A 22,457-nucleotide genomic window follows, 5' to 3' on the forward strand; every position below is an offset into this window, starting at 1 on the left:
CTCCAGAGAGTAGTGCAATGTTCTGAACGGATAATTGGAGGTGAGCTTCCCTCCCTCCAAGACATCTACAGGAAGCGGTGCCTGAGGAAAGCGGGGAGGATCATCAAGGACTCCAGTCACCCCAGCCATAAACTGTTCAGACTACTTCCATCAGGAAGGAGGTTCTGCAGTATCCGGTCCAGTACCAGCAGACTGAGAGACAGCTTCTTCCATCAGGCCATCAGACTGCTGAACACTTCATAGACACCTCAGCTTCACTACTGGAACTTCAACATTATGCACTCCACACTGTATATAAATGCCACTGTTTTGCACATGTCCAACTACCAACCTCTGTATATTTTATTTTATTGTTTACTCTATTTAATTTGTAAAATATGTATACACACACACACACACGTAGAAAAACATATTTAGTATACACATCCAGTAATGCATACATTCTTATATTGTACATATATTTATTACTCTCAGATTTAGCCATTCTTATATTTTGCTTGTTTTATGTTATTGTATTGTTGCACAACTCTGTTGCTTGTGAAACTCGCACACAAGAATTTCATTCGCATGTACTGTACCAGTGTACCTGCACTTGTGACGTGACAATAAAAGTGATTTGATTCGATTTGTCTCTGCATCACAGATACCACCATGACTGTCACATTCACTTGCCGTTCCTCCTCAGGTGTGGCTGTTATCTTGACTGTACCTGTACTACATTAGAGCTACGATCAAACCTCTTCATGCAGTGTGATTCTAACTGGTTGCTATGGTTATACCTCTGACCTCTGTACCTCCTGCGGTACCATTAGAGAAAGTGATGTAGTGAAACACTGTGTCAGAATAAAAGACATAACACTGATATTATTTTTCAGGCTTACCGTTTAGAGCAGCTGCGAGGCAGAACATGTGAGCCCATCACTACTCTCTGTGCTCGTTGATCAGATCCTAATCTCTGGTCTGCTTCAGCAATCAGCTTCTCTCTGAATCGAACTGAGCTGCCAATCTTCTCACAGCTTGTTCACGCGTGTTTTAGCGTTCGTTACTTTAGATTTATGGTCTGCATCATAACTACAATGTAGCCACAAACTCCCCTAATTCCACACTCTAACCTAACCTGCACCTCTAAAAAAAGTACCTGTACATCAGGTTGATGCAGCTGCTGTGATTGGTCTGTTGAACACCGTTGATTCTTCCTGTGCATTTCCAGCTACTTTTTCAGCAGCCAGAAATTCTTTTAATTATTTATATTTTAAACCTGTTGGCGTGAGATGAACCAAAGATGAAAGTCTTTACTGTGAGAAGAAACAAGCGTGCTCAGAGCATCTGAAAGCAGGCATGAGATGACAACCGTCTGTCTGATGCCTTCATCAGTGAGAGTTAGCCATGCGTCCTAATTGCTCCAGTATGAGAGAGCTTTCAGTTTTCTTCTGCTTGTGTCGCTTACATTGTCATCTCTGTGCTCGGCATCCCAAGACAACTAGCTGATTCAGAAACATTACACAATCAGCAAGGTTACACAAACACACAAAAATATCCCATCCACCACAATCTGACATTTTACCAGCATGCTGGTAGTATTTTCAGTGCTCCAAGTACACAGGTTCCAGATTAATGCTTTCACTGTTTTTCCAACACTTTGAGTGCAGCAGAGCACATGAAAGTCTCAAGCCTGAAAAACACTATCAGGCTCCGTTAGATCAGGTTTACACTGCATTCGTCACGAGAGCAGGACTGTTATTCTGTGAGTAGCACCTGTGTGATTGATCAAAGTCTGAATGAACTGTTTCTGTGACGGAGAGGAGCAAAACTGCGTCCGTGTTTGATCTGTGTTCCTCACAAAGTGCATTCTGGGTAAACTTTCAGGCTCATATGAGTGAGTAGACACCTATAGCCTACTCAGTAGGCTATAGGTGTCTGCGGGGAACAGGTGAGAACAGATGGAAGGTCTTCTTTCATCTGAAACCAGGATCATCTTCTGCTGTGACTTACACTTTGCAGTATATTGTACAGTGAACTTGTCTGTCTATTTCACAGTATAATTTGCAGTATATACAGTATATTTCGCAGTATATACAGTATATTTCGCAATATATTGTACAGTATATCTTGCAATATATTTGGCAGTATAATTTACAGTATAACTTGCAGTATATTTCGCAATATAATTTGCAGTATATACACTATATTTTGCAGGACACAGCACTCTCGGGCTTTTCCAGAGGCAGTACTTTGCGCGTGCGCACTGCATCGCTGCCTGCGCCTTTAAGAGCCCGTTGCGCCGAGCCGAGCAGCTCTGACGATGACGCCATGCTGTTATTTTTATCGCGGTGACCTCATCGTTCTATGGCAGCACCAGGACTTCACCGAGTCCCTCCGCCGCTTCTGCTCTCCTCTGCGACCCGTCCTCTCCGGTACACCAGGCGGACTCCCCCGGTTTGTCCAGCCGGGTCGGAGGAGCTGCTGTCCGGACTCTGACGTCGAGTTTTCAGACGGTGAGTTCACCAAAATTTCTGGTTCAAGAGTGACCGAGCGGCGGCTGAAGTTCCGTTACCGGGCCTAAAGTTAAAGTTCGCTCCGTGTGTCAGCCCGGGCTAACCCCGCGTCTGAGGGGAACTTAGCGGGAAAACGTCGCTGTTCGTCGGTTTCTTTTTAGGTGAGCCGGAGTGGCGGTCAGAACGCGGAGACACACCGATAAAATGTGAGAGAGCAGCGGGCTGAGAGAGTTATAAAACGGCCAACGTAACATCCGAAATGTCGCCCACACCGCCCGAAGCTCCCAGAACCAGCGAGGAGCCTCCAACAGCAGCCAGGCCTCCCTTAAATCAAACTCACACTACAACAGCACAGGTTAGCTCGTATTAGACCGTCTGTGACTGCGCTAAAATATACCGAAACTGCCTTAAAATAAAGACAGAACAATATTTGTGGGTAGTAATGTCCTTTTAAATAATAGTAAATTTACTTATTTGTTTAAATTACCCTTAAACTCTGCTGACACCACTCATATTAGCTCATATTACAGTTCCAGTGCCTGTAAGTTCCCTTAAATATGCCAGGACTTCCTTAAAATGAAAACTAGCGTTATGTATGTGTATTAACATCCTTATAAATAATAACTAACTCAGTCTATGCAGGCAGATATCCATTTATTACCGCAGAAACTCTTTATCTGCTCATCTCAATTTCATTTTGACCAGTCTTCCTTAAACATGGTGAAACTTCCTCAAAGGTAAAGTATGAGCATTAATCTCCTCGTGATTCACTCAGATAACCCTGAACACCACCGATGACAGAGCTGTAAACATTAAGCTCTCCTTAAATCTGCCCAAACCTCCTAAAATAAAAGATAAAGCCTATTTGTTTATATTAATGTCTGATAAATGAAGCACCCTTCAGACTCTCAGATAACCTTTAAACTGCTGAGCATGCTTTTAACAGCACACACTAGACTTCCCTTACTAAATGTCCTTAAAGTTAAAGGTACATTTATTTTAAATATAAATAATATATTTAATGGAAATGTTCCATTATTTTTTTTAAGTGAAATAAACATCCAACTGTAAATAAGTTATTACAAAGTTAACAGGTGACCATTAGGTGTGTGAATCAGGTAAGCTGAGTAAATGAAGCTCACACTTCTCTGAGTGATCTGACCTCAGAGTCACGTTTCAGACTTCAGAAGAAGGTTTGACATTTAAATTTGAGAACCGTCTCTGTTGCATCATCTCTGCACACTGTCAGTACAAACGCAGGCAGCAAATAAGCATGATCAACATACTGAAGGATAATATGAGCATCAGAGGGTCCACACAGCCTGTACAATAATAAAACTTTGGATTGAAATACTGCAGGGTTAGATCAACCTAGCCGGCTGCTGTAGGTGTGTACTGTACAGCTATACCGGTCCAGACAGTCCCCTGAGAGTCTGTGTTCTTACAGATATCCAGACTGTGATGGAACAGAGTTAATGAAATAAAACAATTGTGGTTCATCTCAGTGGTAATAACAGTCTAAAGGAACTGAAAACTGATGGTTTAAGCTGCCAATAATCAATCTGTCAGTAATCAATACTCACCTGTGAGGGTGGACCTTTATCAGCCTAACCTGTGTTAGATTATTTCATAAGCACTGTCAGGTAAATGAAACCCAGCTAACTCACTTATTATCTGTGTGTTTCCTTCAGGAGAGGAAAACCTCGCCGTTTTCAGTGGTTTGTTTTTAAACGTTTGCACTGATGCTGAGAGGTGTCAGTTTAGAGCCGGTGAGTCACATGACCAGAGCAGTGAATAATTTTTATTTATGCGTTTACGTTTAGTGAGTGTGCTCAGTGAGGAAATTTAAGTGTCATGCAGGTCAGTAGGATGGTGGTGAAGCCTGATCAGTGTCCTTGAGGGAACCGGAAGTGATGTCAGGGTGACGGCCAGCTGCTGACAGCGTTTCCACCAATTACAATTAAACGCTCAATCATGGTGTTGTTTATAGCCATCACAGCACTGGTTTACTTCCTCTTCAGCACAATGAGCTGATCATGTGTTGGGGCTGAACCACAAGTTCCTCTCTGTGGTGGATTTGGAAGCCTCATTTTAAAATTTTTTATTATAATTAATAGTTAAAACAATCTGCTGCAGCATGCCCCACCCACCTTTTTACCAGCTTCTTATTTTGAATGCTTGCCTCCGGGTGATTGGTCGACACTCCAGCGTCATTTTCAGAGTGTTGGCTCAGGTGAGCACAGCGGGAGTCTAACCTGTCTGTGTGTGATGTCAGCACAGGGCTAAAGTCCTGTGATTGGCTGCTTTTAACCTCAGGTCATTCACCTTTGACCGGTCTCCACTGTCAGCTCAAACTCTGAGCGCACCTGTCACATGTAGAGGCGCAGAGGAGCAGGAAGTGGCAGCGCTCTTTATCTGATGGTGTTTGAAGATGAGGGCTCTCTGTGTCTCAGAGGCCCGACTTCACCGCTCTGTTACACCTGATAACAGCCTCTACCTGGACTCTTACCTGTGGTGTAGAGCTGAGGACGAGGCCGGCGCTCGCCCTCAGACTAAAATCATCATGACTCAGAGCTCGAGCCTCCAGAGAAAACCAAACTCTGACAGGAGGTCAGTACTCAGTGAGCGCCCACCACTCAGATTATTTTTGTTTTTCTGCTTTAGTGACAGTGACATCGGCTTAATAACACTCCAGGGCTATTTTTAGGTTTTTGAGTCAGAAGGACGACCAAGCAGCCTGTTTGTCTCTCTGAATCTAAATGCAGTAGTGATGTTATACAAGGCGCCTGGTCACCTCACTTCCTGTCACAGATCTCCTGCCGCAGGGGTTCATGTTTAACATGAAAGTTTTATAGGTGGGTTCCAATTAAGATTAATGGTCATGGCGACGGTGGGTCACGTGACTCCGGCATGCCGCCTGAGCTCAGTGTGTGATGTTGCAGGAGGCTGGCAGGTGATTTGAGTCGAGGCATTTCTGCAGACCGGTGCCCGTGATGCCATCTGTTCCTGTGGCTCGTAGCCGGTAATTTGACAGATCGGGTGTCAGAGCAGGAATGTCCTGGCTTGGAAAAACATCAGCGGGATCCGAATTATTGGATTGAAGTGGAACCTGATGTTGGAGACACAGCCAGAAGCTCCAGCTGCTGTTTAAAGGCTCCAGAAAACACAATCGTCCTCTTTCTTCCTGGTTCATGGCTCCAGGCTGGTCTCCTCTTGATTTTACATTCCTCCTTGCAGGCGCTAATTCAGTTCCTCCACATAAACCATCCGTTCTGTCGGGGGGGAATGTAGGTCAGTGCTCTTTGGAGGGATGGCTGTAGTTTACACAATCGTTTTAATGTGGACGTGATGCTAACACACCTGAAGGTTGATGTTGGAGCTGCAGTCTTGTGTGTGCAGCTCACTGTGGACATGTTAACTCTTTAAACACCATCACAGCTCTGCAACCACTGTCCACACTCCTTCAATCATTGGTTTCATTTAACCATCACAGGTACCACTTTTATCAGTCTCATCTCCACCTCATCCTCTTTCTCCTCAAGCTTCTCCTGAGTGAAGTCTAACACATGAAAACAAAGATAAACGTGCTCATATATTCTCGTCGTTGTCAGCTGCTCAGACATGTGACCCTCACGTCTCCCCACAGCTGACAGCGACCCAGCTAAACAGCAGCAGCTGGTTATAAGCTAAAATTGTGCAGCTGATGTCAGGCTCGAGTGTCTAAAGCAAGGGTCTCAAACTTAAATGACCTGAAGCTCACTTTAGTGTTTTCAAGTAGTACTAAAAAACAAACAAACAGGAAAACACCCACAAATATTTCCAAAAATGTAGTGTCTTTTGTTTGTTTGTTTTTTAGATTTCAAATATTGTATAAAAAGACAAAACTGAAAACGTGAACACAATTGTTTTCCCCCTCACTCTTAACTAACTGAAGCCTTACAATGAACTACCAAATAAATAAATTGTTACTCTCTTTCTGGCCAAACACATGGCAGCACATCTCCTATAATTTTGTTCGTATTTAACAAAATAAGACAGACATTAGTTTTTACACTTTACACATTAGTTTTTGACTGCTGGTGTTTTCTTTACAAATAACGTTCTTACTAACACAGTCAATCCTTAAACATGTTTGTGCTCTCTGCTCATATTGCCTTCATATTAAAATTTTTTTTGCTTTTTAAAGAACTTATTTTAACATTAAATTCAACAACACGTGGGCTGCAAGGGGACCCAGGGCTGCGAGTTTGACACCCCTGGTCTAAAGTCACACTTTCCCTCTGATAAAGTGTCTTAATTACATCTCACATAAATTTATTCATCAACAGTCCAGCAAAGTTCGAGCCATTCCAGAGATGCTGGTGAGTCTGTGGAGCTACAGCGTTGCCTCCGTCTCGTTAACATGTTTTAAATGTGGTGCCGCCGACAGAAGGAAATAAAATGTGGGGACTTTTTCTGGGTCTCCTGGCTGTATACGGGTCAGTCCTGCTTACAGTTACCTGTGAAGGTGATTTGGGATTCCTGCTCTCCGCTGTGTTATCTGCAGCTGTAGAGACCTGGGACCACTCCATCTATCCCAGGTGGATGGTTTCACTTTCCTTTGGCTGGGACCGCGAGTTTAACGGTTGACCACTTGTGCGCTGAACCTCGGTGACATCACTAAAATGAAGCAGCAGGACCCTTTACAGATGTGCCAAGCAACTAAGTCCCACTCTGAGGAGAAGGTGCAACAAGTTTGGGGATTTTTCGGCTCTAACTTTTACAGCATGAGGGAGTGTCCTGGTGCAGAGCTGTGAGTCATCCTGAGACCAGCTTCTGTCATACCTGCACAGCTGGATCAAGTTGTCAAGTGGCTTTATTGTCACTTCAACCATGTGCAATGGTACAGTACACAGTAAAGCGAGACAGTGTTCCTCCAAGACCATGGTGCTACATATAACAGACAATCAACACAGGACTACATAAAGTGCAATTGTGCAAAAATTGCAAAAAACAAAACAAACACAGTGCAACACCAGACAGAATAGAACGATACAGACACAAGACAGTGCAATTGAAAGGTGCAACAATGACAGTGGGTTGTGCAAAAAACTGAACACTGTGCAAAAAGTAATTTGATGTATGAAGGTGTGTGTGTGTGTGTGTGTGTGAGATTGTGCAGATAAGTGCTTCAACACCTGAGCTCAAAGAAGCAGCTCAATCATTCGTCACACTTTTACGAGCTCGAGCACAGAAACCACTGCATCGCTGATTTCTTACACAGCTCAGTATGAGGGTGTTATTTGATAATTATTTTCAGCTGGAAGGTGAGATCACCTGCATGTAGTGTACCTCCTCCCAACAAACAACTGATTTAAATCTTTATTACTGACTGTAAGGCCCACTCCAAAATAGGGCTGCTCAATTAATCGAATTTTAATCACGATTACGATCTGGGATTTCAACGATCATTAAAAATGACTGAGCCGATTATTAGCCCCTCCCTCGTGCTTTACTCTCGCGCTGCTCCGTGTGGCAAATCAAGCGCACTGCTCTGCATTCCGAACACACGTCACAACAATTAAGAGGACCCAAGGGAAGCTCGGAAAGCTAAGCAGAAGTTATTTGGAGAGGAGAGTGACTGCCATTGGTTGAAAAGAGAGGTAAAAAAAAAAACTTCAGTGGTGTGGAAACATTATGGGTTTGCGGAGTCAGACGTGGATCAAGTAGACATAGTGTGTAAACTTTGCTACGGTGTCGTAGCTGCACCACAGAGCAACACTGCAAAGTTCACTAAATATAGATGTTTACATTTTTCATTTATTTTTTATATTGCAAACATTTGCACTGTTATCAGTATTTGCACACTATTTTATATTATTTTTTTAAAGTCATTATTCAATACATTGTTATTGTTAACCCTTTAAATCCCTGTAGAACAGGAACCGTGTAAGCTAGCGCAATAATTTGTTTTGCATATGAAACCAGAGGAGTTGTACTTACATCTTATGCCATCAGCTTGTCCTCGGTCACGGTTTCCTTCCACATATAGCTTTGCAAAAATTGCACAAAAAGCGCTTGCAGGAACAAAAACATAATATTCCAGAAACACGCTTTGCCGATCCGATCAGCTGTTCGTAACACTTCCAACAATGAAAATGAAGTCAACGTGAACTATCTCATGCCCGCCATTTCCTGTCCGAAACCGGAAGTGACGTCATTTTCGCGGAAAATGTAGTTTTTTTACTTGTAGGCCTTAAAAGCCTATACTGGTGTTTTTATAAGTCATGTTTGACTATATACTTTTCTGAATAGTTTCTGGGATGCTTAGAACTCAAATTGCACTGCTGGAAATAGTTTATTTTGATGCACGTGCTGTTTTCTTTGCAAATTTGCATCATAGGATTGTTTTTTGTTTTTCCTGCATTATATAAAAATTGCTGTATCTCCAAAATAAAACTATGAAGACACTCAAAATAAATTTCCTGTGGTGGGAAACTATTTTTTGCAACTTTTTTGTATTTAAAGTTTTGAGGGATAAGCCTCTTAAATTTCCCCAAGTAGAAATATATGTAAAAAAACAAAAACGATTTTCAATTTTTTTGTAGTTTATTGCACTTTTTTGTAATTAATGTAATTACCATGGACTTAATGCATACATATTATTAAAATATGGGCTATAACAGTTGTATTGCTGTATAGCAACTTGAAATGCTCCCAAAAATGGCACTACAGCATGTAAAAAAACAAAAACAAATAAATAAATAAATAATATTAGCTCTGGCGGACTTGGTTCTATGGTAGGTCTTAAAGGGTTAAATAAATATTGTCAAATAACCGAGATCTCAATTTCAGTGAAAATAATCGTGATTATCATTTTTGCCATAATCGAGCAGCCCTACTCCAAAACGCACGTCTCTTTTTCACGGTTTTCAGGAAAGCAATGAGAACAGCGCCGTAACTCTCCAGCTCCTTCCTCTGCTCATGTTTCAGGCTCTCTATAAAGTTTAGTGAAATTGGGCGCGATGTGTTTTGTGTCATCCTGATGTGCCGGACAACCTGACCCACCTGTCTCACGGTCATGGTTTTCTGTGTGAATAAGGTTTGTCCTGATTTGGCGTGGCGTCGTTGAATGTTTCTGAAGCGACTGTGATGCAGACTCACTCTGACTCTGTTTGTGTTTCAGATTTTAAAACTCAGAGTGATGTCATCAGGAGAAAAGACGGCTGTTGGAGTGAATGAAAGCCCCTCCCCCTCGCTGCAAACACACACACTGATGGACTGAACACACACACACACTCTGAACCACCATCTCACACACAGTTGGGATTGGCTCTCTCTCTCTCTCTCTCTCTCTCTCTCTCTCTCTCTCTCTCTCTCTCTCTCTCTCTCTGGGGCTGCCATCGGGATGACATCATACCCGGCCGACACAATGGAGCTCTTCATCCTCTGAGGTTCTTGGCCAGACTGCATCACTGTGCTGGACTGCCGGCCGGGACGCCCACAAGGAGGGGGGGAGGAGGAGGATTACTACCAGGGAGGGGGGTGGGGGGGTGGTAGGGAAGTGAGAGGAGGCAGCTCACATGTGTGAGCGTGTGGGGTCGCGGACTGGACTGGGTATGGCAAGGCCCGGGATTGTGCGCCCTATCGGGCCAGAAGCTCTGGTAGCGCTGCTGGAGGGGGCGCTGGACCGGGTGGTGCTGATTGACAGCCGGCCCTTCGTTGACTACAATACCTCCCACATCCTGGAGGCCGTAAACGTGAACTGCTCCAAGCTGATGAAGAGGAGGCTGCAGCAGGACAAGGTGCAGATTGCCGAGCTGCTGCAGCATTCAGCCAAAAAGAAGGTGAGTAGTGGTGGTGGTGGTGGGAGGGTGGGGGCTGCTCCGGTGTGGTTAGAATACGGCTCAGATTCAGAACGATGCGTTAGGTTAAAGTACGGAGCAGGCCAGGGGACAAATGACTGGTCACTGTGTCACAAACTGTATATAAAAGATGGACACAGCTGTCGCTTTAAGTGCTGTTGCAATGTTTTCAGAGTCAGACGTGACCGTGCCTGATGTGGTGAGTGGAGTTGTTGGGTCATGCTGACATGATTTGCCATTCATCTGCACATGCTCACTGAGGCATTGTTTCTAGTTTCAAGTTGATGGGAATTTTTTATTTATTTTTTTTACAAGCTCAATATCCTTTATTATTATGTGCAGATTTATTTTCTCTTTTCCTGATCCTGGATGTACCTGTGTATCTGTGTTGCAGTTGGAACTGCAGGCCGATCAGGAGGTGGTGGTGTACGATCAGAGCTCTGCCGACCCAGCCGCTCTGAGCTCCGAGTCCTTTATCAGTGTCCTGCTGGTTAAACTGGAGAGGAGCTTCCCCTCCGTACACCTGCTCTCAGGTGAGCCTCCCTGCACCCGCGTCGCTCTGCCATAACTAAAGTTCAGAGTGTGGCCTGTAGGGAACGTTTAACTGTGGGGGGTGAGCAGTTCACCGGGTTCACCGAGTCATGACGATGAATCTTGAGCCTCTGACTCTGGCATGCAGCTGTAATCTAAGTTTAAACAGGAAACCTCTGAAAGCGAGCGGCTGCTACCTGCTGGACGTCTCTGCGACGCCATTAAACCTCATTTACACTCGTTAAAGGTGATTAAAGTGAGATGGCAGCAGCTAATGGGAAGGAACCGATCAGATTATTGATTTCTGATCGGCTCTAGCTCTGAGCGAGCATGCTGCAGCTGCCTGCAGCTATTTCTACTGAGTGTGGCGTTATGTAACGATGATGTAATGCTGCACGGTGGCTCCACCCTCACATCAGAAAAACCAAACAAAGTGCTAGCTCTGAGGTTTCAGTTACACAACAGCCACTTCCACTGGGAGACCAGAGTCTTCATCAGCGCCGAGGATCACAAAACACGCCCGCCAGCGAACTGAGTCAGACAGGCATGTGAGCAGGAAGTGCTCATATGCTATGTTTAAATCCATAAACAGACAAGCTGTTAAAATTAGCTACAAAAACACAGAATATTTAATTTTTTAAAATTAAAATAAGAATGTAAAAGAAATGCTTAAAAATAAAAGAAAAAACACAAATCATAAAAAATTGAAAAAAGTTTTAAAAAAAGTCAAAAATCAGTCAGTAAACTTAAAAAAATTGTAACAGAATTTAATTGATTAAATGTATTTATTTATTTTTTTAAAAGTACCAGGACATTTAAACCAGGAGTGTTTGGGCCTCAGTTAAAAACTGTGTGAACATCTTTCAGGTTCTGTCTTTGGATTGTGTACAATCATGATCACAGGTGTAGTTATAGATCAGAACGTTTTCTTTACATGATCAATAGCTGGACTCACCTGGCACTTTCTGCTGGAAATAAATCGGTTTCCAAAGGAGGCTGCAGAACATCGATGCTCTGGCTTGTTGCCTGGCAACAGGTGATGAGGATGTTTGAGTCGAGCAGAGACAAAGATTCAGTCTGATTCCTGCCGGAAGGAAGCACAGCTGTTGACCTCATTATTTCACTGTCAGCTGACTGTGTGTGTGTGTGTGTGTGTGTGTGTGTGTGTGTGTGTGTGTGTGTGTGTGTGTGTGTGGTCTCAGGTGGGTTCTCCGAGTTCTCTCACCTTTTTCCTGGTCTCTGTGAGGGGAAGTCCACCCTGGTTCCTTCCTGCATCTCTCAACCCTGCCTGCCCGTCACCAACATCGGGCCGACCCGTATTCTGCCTCACCTGTACCTGGGCTGTCAGAGGGATGTCCTCAACAAGGTGACACAGCACCACCCCCACATCACAGCCCTGCCCCCGAACGCTTTTTTAAAAAAAATGTATTTTATTTTTTTAAATTCTCTCTTCTTGGGGTCCAGCCTCTCTGGTCCGGCTCTGATCCAAACCTGTGTTTGTTTTCCAGGACCTGATACAACAGAACGACATTGCCTACGTCCTGAACGCCAGCAATACCTGCCCCAAACCAGACTTCATCCCAGACTCCCACTTCCTCCGAGTCCCCGTCAACGATTCGTTCTGTGAGAAGATCCTGCCGTGGCTGGATCGCTCGGTGGAGTTCATAGGTCAGCATCACTTGCCCACCTCTCTTGTGTGACTGAATAAACCAGACCCTACTGCTCTCTGCTCAGTCTGAACTTTGTTGTGTTTCAGAGAAGGCCAAAGCCTCCAACGCCCGAGTCCTGGTCCACTGCCTGGCTGGAATCTCCCGCTCGGCCACCATCGCCATCGCCTACATCATGAAGAGGATGGACATGTCACTGGACGAGGCGTACAGGTGAGAAGTCAGGACTTCTGAATCTGACCTGGGACCAAGTCTGTTTGTTAGTTTAAAATGTTTGAATGCTCAGTTTTCTGAGTTCTTCCCCCTGTGATGTCATCAGAGGTCACTGAACTCTGAACATAACCAGGTTGTAGTCATCAGTCAGCCATTGACAAGGCTTCTGAAGCCCCAACAAGCAACCAGAGACAAGTTTAGACATTTATTTTACATCCACGTAATGTTTGCATAGAATCTGGAGCTCAGACACTCTGTTAGTACACGAGCCTCACAGCAGCTATATAGTTGGGCGGATTAGTCAGACGCCACCAGCTGGAGCATTGTTGGTGAGAAACACCATCCAAGCTTATCCTTTTTCAGGGTTGCGGGGGGCCCAGATCGCCAGTCTGTCACAGGGCTAACGCACAGGGACAGACAACCATTCTCGCTCACATTCACTCCCGCATTCACACCTATGGGCAATTTGGATTAACCAGTTAACCTATCCCCACTAACTGCATGTCTTTGGACAGTGGGAGGAAGCTGGAGTACCCAGAGGGAACCCACGCAAACACAGGGAGAACATGCAAACTCCACACAGAAAGGCCTGATGGTGTAATTGAACTCAGGACCTTCTTGCTGTGCGGCAACAGTGCTACCGACCGTGCCACCGTGCTGCCCGAGAAACACCATGTATCAGTTAATCTCGGCATGATGTTTGTTAACACTGTAGTTAGTTCTTTTAAAGGTGAAAGAACTAGATTGAAGGCACAAGTGGCAGAAATTAGCTTTCCCCTAGGAGTGGATGGACTCTGCCTTGTGATAGTGTGAGGAGTTCAGTCATTCATTCAGTCTAAGCTGGAGGAGGTGGTGAGAGGGAGGTCTGGGCTCCCCTGACAACTCCAGATAAGCAGAAGAAAATGGCTGATTTTTGTGCGCAGTTTAGTTTTCAGATGATAATTTGTCATTAAGCGGCATTTGTTTTTATTGAATATTTACTTTTAGACGAGTCGGTTCATCTTGTTTTTTTCTCAACTAAGAAACAGTCACTAGGACGATCCCTAACAAACACGGCTAGCAGCTACAGCTGCATGTGTCAGCCTCCACCTGTCAGTCAGAAGCCACGCCCCTAATAATGCAAACTTTAAATGTGCGCATGTTTGGTATTGAATGATGCTGACAGCCGTAAGTGTTTGATCCTCATTAACCTGTCGTGTTGCTTCCTGTCCATAGTCATGCTCCTGTTTCTCTTCCTCATTCAGGTTTGTGAAGGAAAAGCGGCCGACTATCTCGCCCAACTTTAACTTCCTGGGTCAGCTGCTGGACTTTGAGAAGAAGATAAAAAGTCCTCCTGGTACGGACGCCAAACCCAAGTGTCTCCATCCTCCGGAGCCCAGCAGCGAGGCCTGCGCTCAGCCTGAGGATGCGGTCCCAACGCCCGGCGTGACACTGCTGGAACCTTTGACCCTGCCGTGCGTTTTAGCCAATGCCCCCGAGGAGCGCCTGCTGGCTCAGGCTCTGAGTGGCCTGCAGCTCGCCGACGGCTCAGAAGACAGTGCCCGGTTGAAACGCTCCTTCTCTTTGGACATCAAGTCATATGGCGAGCCTGGCGGGGGCGGCACCCATCGAGTTTTCGCGCCTCACAGCGGGTCGGGGGACAGCAATGACTTCTACAAGCCGCCATCCTTCAAAGAGACAACGAGTAAACCCTGCCAGTTCTCGCCAGTGGAGGAGGTTTCAGAGCAGTCCACGCCGGAGCAGAGCCCTGATAAGGAGGAGGCAGGCAGCCCGCAGCCAGCGGTGTCATCGGCCTCCAGCGGCTTTGCTAAGCCACCCGCCGCTCCAACCAACTGCTCCCACCACTTGCACCGGAGCGGGAGCATGGAGGAGAACGCCACCAGCTTCCTGTTCGGCCTCTCACGGAGCCAGCAGCACCTCGCCAAACCAGGAGGTGGCAGCGCCCTGAAGGGCTGGCACTCGGACATCCTACTGGGCCCTGTCACCGTCTCCACCTCCTCTTTGGCCAGTGGATGGTACCTCTCCTCAGAGTCCACGCGCTTCTACTCTACATCGGCTATCCTGAGCGGCGGCGGCTTCACGGCGTACAGCTGCAATCACGGCTTGGAGGCGGTACGGCGGCGGCAGCGGACACATGACCGCGGTGACTCGAGGAGGAGCTGGCACGAAGAGAGCAGCTTTGAGAAGCAGCTGAAGCGGCGCAGCTGCCAGATGGAGTTTGGAGATGGGATGGCGGACAGCCGCTCCCGCGAGGAAATGGGCACGGCGGGGAGTCAATCAAGCTTCTCGGGCAGTATGGAGGTCATCGAGGTGTCGTGAGTTCACACACGCAACACAAACCAACGATTCCGTGTTGTGTCAGGGCCGACCCTGACAGTGGAGGACAAGGAGGGGACGAAGCCAGCAGTTGAATGGTTTTTAAATGCAGGTAAAAGTCGAATAAATCAAACCAGCTATGACTCGATCGGGTCTGATTCACGGTGATGGAACTTCCTGTGTGAGCGGCATTCAGGGGCATACAGGTAGTGTAGCAGCTCTTAATCGATGACAGCTGAGTCTAATGGCAGGTTTCTGCTGGGGTAACAACCTTTCATGAAGGTCAGACCATCTGAGTGGTCTCACAGCTCGGCAGCCATCTTGGTAACGCCTCTGAGCGGTTGGCTTTAATCTAATTTGTCACAGTAATGATCGTCTTTCTGCTTTCCACAACGATCCACTCAGTGTGATCGGAGATTGGCCTTCCAATCACATATTTGACATCATCTGTACAGCGTAATCTGTCAGGTCAAATAAATCTGACCCCTGACCTGACTCTACCTCTGACCAGTCTGATTGTTCCCTGACCTTCATGTTCCACAGTAACTGCCTAATAAGTGCCTTTATGCGTTTCAAGATGGCTGCCGAGTGGTGAAGGAGTTTGTGATGAAGCTCATCTGTGTTTATCTGGTGGCAGGGGCTTGAGAGAGTACTGCAGCTTTACGTGGGCATATCCATAGGGTGGGTTAGAACCATAGGTTGGCGTGACCTCTGAGCTAATATCAGGATATGAGGTCTGGAAGAAGCACTTTGGGAACTGGTTAACATGTCCGTGCTGCTGTGGTAACTCGTTAAAGGGCCAAAACGTCACTCCAACAGTTTAAAAACAGGAAATGCTGAAATGCGTCGAATCAGAGAGCTGCTGTGACTGAACACTCACCGCTGCTTTAACATGTCGTGTGCAGACCTGTCTGAGGGACTCGCACTTTAAACTTTTTTTTTCACTTCTAATCAATTCGTGATTGAAAATTGTGGCTGTAGTAATCAGTACCTCCACCGGAGGCAGTACTCACTGCAGCCTGTCAGCTTTGGAACGATTTTTTCTGTTTTCTGACATTAGTACATTGGGAATAGTTGGTTCATGGGACGTTAAATCAATACACTGATGTCAGACATCGCCTATGTGTTTTGCCGTGGTGGCTATTCCTGCCACACTTGGACCTTGTGATTGACGACAGGAAGTGAAACAAAGACTGCCAAGACTCTCTGGGGGGGGGGTCAAAGGAGCTTGTTGGCAGGTTAACTCTCAGGTGTCCTCTGAGGCAATCAGAGGGGATCTCTGGCCTCACCTGGATGGACAGCAGGTCATGTGATCAGACGTATTCACAGGTAATCTTGCACTACTGTGGTATAGAGGTTGGTTTGATTCAGAGTGTTTAAAAAGAATAAAAAATATGACTTTTCAGATGTGTAAGTTTGTCTGCTTCATCTTTAAACTTCTAATCTCACACTGTATGGAAGACCAACACTGCCAAAAAATACAAAATACATGCTCTGACGTGTAATTAAAGTGGATGTGAAACTACACATACAAAGGCTAATTTACACCTCTGAGCCCTGCTCTCAGACACTGACATAGATGTAACTCTATCTGTGAAGCTTGGTTTTTAGAAATAAATTCTTAAAGTTTTAAAAACATGTTTAGCACAATGTTCTGTCAGTACGGAACACGACATTTTTTTTCCCATATTCATTTTCCTTTGGATTTATTGACCATAAAAATAAAGTGGACAAATTATTGATTATAAAATAATCAGCTAATTTCACCTTGTAGAATAAAATTAATTTCTGTAATTGTTTTTCCCATATTTATCAATAAATGAGAAATATGAATAGATCTAATGTAGTCAAACAGTTTGAAATTTTAACAAACGTTTATACACTATCAAAAATGATACATTAATTAAACAGATACTCCTGTTTTATTTCCTTATGTGTTTCCTGTATGGGAGTCTGAAAAGTACAAAACATAAAAGAAAAAGTATAAATAAATCAGAATATATGATTCAGTTTTTTTTCATGCAGTTTTCATCTGTATGAAACGTTGCTTCATCATCCTCGTACTGTAAGTCAGGTTTAATGTAGTTTTTGTATTTTACATGTAAATATTTTCCTCCTGCAGATTTGTAAGTAAACAACGTCGATGATGCTGTTTTATTCCAGAGCAGTTTAAAGAGTTAAAGCGACCGGTAATGTTGCTGATGGACCAATCAGAAGGCTCCAGTCAATGACCGCTCCTCTGGATGCTGAGGCTGTGGTGACCCACGCTTCAGTAACAAACAGGAAACTGTGTTTTAAGGTTACCCTCCACTGAAGCTTTCACCAGCAGGGGTCAGCATTGGCTGCATTACCTGCATGTCCTCAGCAGGCTTCCCTGTTTCCAGCCAGCCAGGAACAGGCTGTTAATGACTCACCTGGTAAATGAAGGCCACACTGACTCGTTTAAACAGGATTCAGATGTGCACTGTGATTGGTCCAAACCTGACCACAGTCATTAGGGTCAGCTATTTATGAAGCTCTTAGAATGGGGTGCGGGCCAAGTATCTGCATGATGGCCATAATCTGAGCTGTTCCAGTTCTCCAAAACACTAAGGAAAGGAGGGTCAGTGCTTCTTGTATTGTTTCCTTTAGCAGAGGAGATGCTGGCTGGACCATCCTTTATGAAAGGGGAGGAGAAGACACCACCCTATAATTCATAGTGACTGAGCATCTCACCCTTTATGACAACGACAATACAGAGCAGAAATGAGCATATAAATGTTCAACATAACAGTATTTTCCATTTCACCCATAACCTTCTGACATATTCAGTTTTTATCAGCAGCTGTTAAAATGACATGCTACATTTAAACGTTGCACCAGTGGAAGAAAAACTGCTTTCTGTTGACCTGCTGCTGCGTGTAGAACGTTGTATGAGCTCAACATTATGATCTATAACAACTGATCAGAGTGTGTTTAAGGTTCTGTGTGGTCACTGTTCAACCCATCAGGGGAGAAAAGGAATTATACACAGCAGGTAAAACATAAGAAAATAAGACAAGTTTTACTTTACGGACTACTGGACAGATTTACTAAGTGGGGCAAATTATTGTGATGTCACAACTGAAGATGATCTGACAATGTGCTTTAAAGTTTCACACAAATGTTTCTCTTTGAAAACAGGCAGGATTTTTCAGATTTTGTGCAGTTTGCAATTGTGTGTCAGACTTTTAATTCACATTTGCCATATTTGTGTGACTCATTAAGATATTCTCCTCCTGAAGGTGAAACTCTTACAAACACGTGTGCATAAGGCTAGCCGCAGTTACGAACTCTGAGTCTTTTCACAAAAGGTTTTACAGAAATTCCAGTCACATGACCTCCTGTTTTCATTGTCGTCACCATGACAATTGACTGATTTTTGGATTATTTTCATTACATTATTTCATCATTCACAGCTCTTCTCCCTGAGGATTCTGGCTAACAAACTGATCTCTGGGTTCAGGCCACGTGGAAGAGTCCTGACTATACTCGGATACTTTTAGTGAGTACTAGTACCATGGTGTTTTACTGCAGGCAGAGGTTCTGCCTCTCTGTTGCTGAGTGTGTCCTGTCCCAGCAGGGGGGGCCCTCGCTGCCTTATCACTGCGAGGGCCCCCTTCTTCCCTGAGTGTAGGCTGGAAGGCAGCTTTAGGTGACCTGATCAGCACTGTCTCAATAAATTGAAGATTATTGGTTAATTGAGACATTTATAGATCAAAAATCAATATGTCCCTCATTTTGGAATATTTTTAAGATATTTATAGCTTTCAGTGGCGAGCACTGAACTGGTGCACTAATAACATTCAATCCACAATAATGTAAAATCCATCTAATATAAAAACAGGTTAATTACGTTTTTACACTGTGTTATAGACAGGGCTAACAGATGCTAACAGAAGCTAATGGATGTTAGTAGCAGCTAGCGTAGCCCAGCAGTGGAACAAACAGCAGTGTTACGGCAGAAAAGTTCAGCATATCCTCAGCAGCTCACCTATAGTTTTTATCAGTGGGATCTGAGCTTAATAACTGAGTCATCGACTCATGTCAGTGCGCCCCAGGGCAGCTGTGGCTACAATGTAGCTTGCCATTGCCAGTGTGTGAATGTGTGTGTGAATGGGTGAATGACTGAATGTAGTGTAAAGCGCTTTGGGGTCCTTAGGGACTAGTAAAGCGCTATACAAATGCAGGCCATTTACCATTTATTTATGTCTGAGTCCTTTCATGAAGTTTTGCAGCCTCCTCCAGAGTAAACAGATACACACTGCCAGCCTTTGCAAGAGGGAAAACTCCGAGCCAGATCTGAACCTGCAACTTTGCAGATGAACAGTAGCCCACATTTTTGAGGAGAACCCAAAATATCTAATTGACACATTTCTGGGTTTTATTCCAGATTTATTGGTAAGTATTGATATTATTCAAATGTGTTTATAATGTATTTTTTAAAAAGTAGTAGAAATATGCCAGTTGTTATGAGGTAAAATCTAGATTCAGTGTCTTTGATCTCTCTTGGCTGATTAAAACATTTTTGTCCTACAGCAGCCACCGTAGCTAGGATTATGCTCTTGATTTGGGAGGGTTAAGAAAACAAAACTCAGCAGACTCCAGCTACTGACATCTGTTAGTGAAAAATTGACACACTGTAACTTCAATAAAAAAATATTGATAATAAAATGTTTCCAGTTATTTTTGTTTTTTATTTCTCTGTATTACCAATATCATAACTATTTCATTAGTTCATATTAGCCGATTGTTCAGTCTGACGTCACTAGCCGTGTCTGGGCCTAAACTCTGCTGCAGGTCCATATATCAAATGATTACTCAGCATTACTGAGAGTTGAAACACTGTCTAAAGTCTTTCATCTTTAATAAAATGATCAGCGTTCTGCTCTACCAGGTGTAACAATTGAGTTTAACATCCAGGCATCCATGAAAACGGAATTTATGACATTTAACGGAGTTAGAAGTTAGCAGGAAGTTAGCTCGCTAGCTTCTATCTAAATACAATATAGCATGTCCTGACTGCGGGGTTTTGGAAACAAATTCAAACGTACAGCTCTGTTATCACGTCCAAAACCCCGCAGTCAGGACATGCTATATTGTATTTAGATAGAAGCTAGCGAGCTAACTTCCTGCTAACTTCTAACTCCGTTAAATGTCATAAATTCCGTTTTCATGGATGCCTGGATGTTAAACTCAATTGTTACAACTGGTAGAGCAGAACGCTGATCATTTTATTAAAGATGAAAGACTTTAGACAGTGTTTCAACTCTCAGTAATGCTGAGTAATCATTTGATATATGGACCTGCAGCAGAGTTTAGGCCCAGACACGGCTAGTGACGTCAGACTGAACGACCTGATTGGCGTGAAGGAGGCGTGGTCAAGTAGGCAGACTGTCCTGTCAGTCCTCACTCAGGGCACACACCGCCCTCTACTGCGGTCCGTTGCTTTAAAGCTGATCCAGAGTCAGCCGCAGATTAATCTCCGCTAGGAGCTCCCGCAGCCGAACAGGAGTGCAGTTATTCAGACACAGAGTGCAGGCAGGAGCCGGTGAAGCGCCCGGAGCTCTCAGCGCGGACTGTGCCATGTCTCTGTGACCTCGGGATTTTTGAAGCCGCACCTGCAGGTGAGTCTCCTGATCCGCCGCGGAGGGGGGGCGTTGAGGTCCGGGTTAGTCCGGCGGCTCTGAGCCGTGGGTGGTGGTCTGTGAGCGGCTTCGAGCCTCTGACCTTAGTGGAACTGCGGACCGGAGCAGCTGAGCTGCCCTCTGCTCTGTGGCAGCAGCCCTGCGGTCACGGGCTCCCACACCAGATTCCGCCGGAAAGATCACACACAGTGAAGCTGTGACCGCGCGCGCGCACACACATACCCGAGTCCTCTTTACCTGAAGCTCCAGTGTCTCGGCCTCAGTTCGGCTTCACTCAAAAACACAGACAGGGCTCAAGTGAGTGTAAATTAAACTTTTATGGCCGCGCTCTCTGTTGCTGTTGGTGTGTCTCAAAAGAGTCTTAGTGGATGGGTGACTGGAGCTAAAGACCAACTTTAATGCCAGTTTATTCCGGATAGAGGTGCTAGGAGCGGGCAGTGTGTGCGCCGGAATGGCTGGAAGCTTCCATTTCAGCTCCCAGCTTCTCATTTACAGCCCACACCTTCATTTATTCTGGCTGGAGTCCAGTTCTTCCTAAATCAACAGAATCTTAAATGGAGTTTGGCACACTGTGTGTTCATAATAGTAAATGAAGGTGAAGGGCAGCTCCTCCCTGCGCCCGGGTGCTCGCTCTCTCCGGAATAAAAACACCTGCCTGCTTTTGATGGCGGATCCGAGCAGTCAGCGGGCAGGTGTGTGAGGCGGCCCAGGCAGCAGGCGACCCTCCCCGGCTATATGCACAGGGCTGCCCGGTGCTCCACTTGTTCGGCTCGGCCTGGAAGCTCTCTGCTCCTCCCGGTGGTACCGGCTAACACCTGGATTCATGTGGTGCACTGAACCTCGTGCCATCACTGCCGAGAGCAGAGCAGCTAGGTGAGTGACCTGACCGGGTCACAGTCACCTGATGTTTATCAGAAAGCTCCTTCCCCCATACACCATAATGAGCCTCTCTGAGGTCACGTCTAGGTCACTGTTACTTCACTGAAGTGGTTCTGACAGAAGGTGTGATCAGACCTGCTTCAGCTGTGTGTGTGTTTACTGCTGGAAGATGGGGTTGTTTTTCCTGCAGGTCAAAGGTCAGCGGGCTCTGAAGCTGAACAGTTGGAGGACCTTTGAGCTGGTTGTGTAATCGAGTGTTTGTATGTGGGCTTCCTGTCAGGCTGCTGCAGGCCACAGCTGGTCTTGGATCAGTGCTCTTCATGGGAACCATCGTCAGCCTGCCATCCTCCTGAGAGCCTCGCAGGATATTTCTGGATGTTTCCATGCCTGTGCTGCTCCACTCCACCTCTGATTGTGTTCAGCTTGGTGGTTGGAGGGTTTTGTCCATGGTGAGCGGGTCTTAACTGTGCTGTACTGTGCACCATAACTGACTCCAGGGTCAGTGGACGTGTTGTCATGAGGGTCTGTGTGTGATGTCAACAGCAGGTACAAATGGAGTGGAAACACGCATTATGATGATATCACTTATAAACTTTTCCCATGAACTCTGAGATCAAAGTGAAAAACGTCTGTCCCATCTTCTGGGCGTCTCCCTGGAGCTCTCCCTGTTTGGCTGTGTTGTGGTTGCTGTGACGACAGTGTGATGTAACCGTACCTGCCAGGTGTTGCTACAGGATTATGGCTTTGAAATGGGAAACTGGGGCCGGTTGGGAGTCGGGTTTCGGACTGAGCCAGCGGTCTGATTTTTAGCAGAACAAAGAGGAGGCAAGGGCGTCGGCACACCTG

The 22,457-nt window shown here is 45.2% G+C and overlaps 2 protein-coding genes across 10 annotated transcripts in view; both read left to right on the forward strand.

Moving 5' to 3' along the window:
* The first annotated feature begins 2,294 nt into the window (after positions 1-2,294).
* Positions 2,295-16,473, forward strand: dusp16 (dual specificity phosphatase 16). 2 transcript variants are annotated; one of them, XM_004564909.6, is made up of 7 exons: positions 2,295-2,495; positions 9,661-10,321; positions 10,734-10,872; positions 12,073-12,236; positions 12,379-12,538; positions 12,627-12,750; positions 13,995-16,473. In XM_004564909.6, the coding sequence occupies exons 2-7, from the start codon at positions 10,058-10,060 to the stop codon at positions 15,067-15,069; spliced, it is 1,926 nt and encodes a 641-aa protein (XP_004564966.1). In that variant the 5' UTR covers positions 2,295-2,495; positions 9,661-10,057; the 3' UTR covers positions 15,070-16,473. The 2 variants fall into 2 exon arrangements, with proteins under 2 accessions (XP_004564966.1, XP_076731571.1); XM_076875456.1 differs by lacking the exon at positions 2,295-2,495 and adding an exon at positions 3,674-4,264.
* A 4,031-nt stretch (positions 16,474-20,504) lies between these two features.
* Positions 20,505-22,457, forward strand: part of eps8a (EGFR pathway substrate 8a, signaling adaptor) — a 29,315-nt gene continuing 27,362 nt past the window's right edge. For 5 of the 8 annotated variants that reach the window (XM_023152837.3, XM_023152841.3, XM_012922902.5 and 2 more), the window contains exon 1: positions 20,505-20,711. The gene's annotated coding sequence lies outside the window, so the exon portion shown is untranslated. The remainder of the gene's footprint in view (positions 20,712-22,457) is intronic. The other 3 variants (XM_023152839.3, XM_023152842.3, XM_012922903.5) reach the window with 1 other exon arrangement.

Source organism: Maylandia zebra, linkage group LG17 (genome assembly GCF_041146795.1).
Source record: "Maylandia zebra isolate NMK-2024a linkage group LG17, Mzebra_GT3a, whole genome shotgun sequence".
Classification (NCBI taxonomy): Eukaryota; Metazoa; Chordata; class Actinopteri; order Cichliformes; family Cichlidae; genus Maylandia; species Maylandia zebra.

Excerpts from the sequence above, each read along its gene's own strand:
- dusp16 (XM_004564909.6), top strand. The coding sequence starts at position 10,058 with ATGTGTGAGCGTGTGGGGTCGCGGACTGGACTGGGTATGGCAAGGCCC. Across the intron at positions 12,539-12,626 it reads TCGCTCGGTGGAGTTCATAG|AGAAGGCCAAAGCCTCCAAC; the intron begins GTCAGCATCACT and ends GTTGTGTTTCAG. Across the intron at positions 12,751-13,994 it reads TCACTGGACGAGGCGTACAG|GTTTGTGAAGGAAAAGCGGC; the intron begins GTGAGAAGTCAG and ends TTCCTCATTCAG.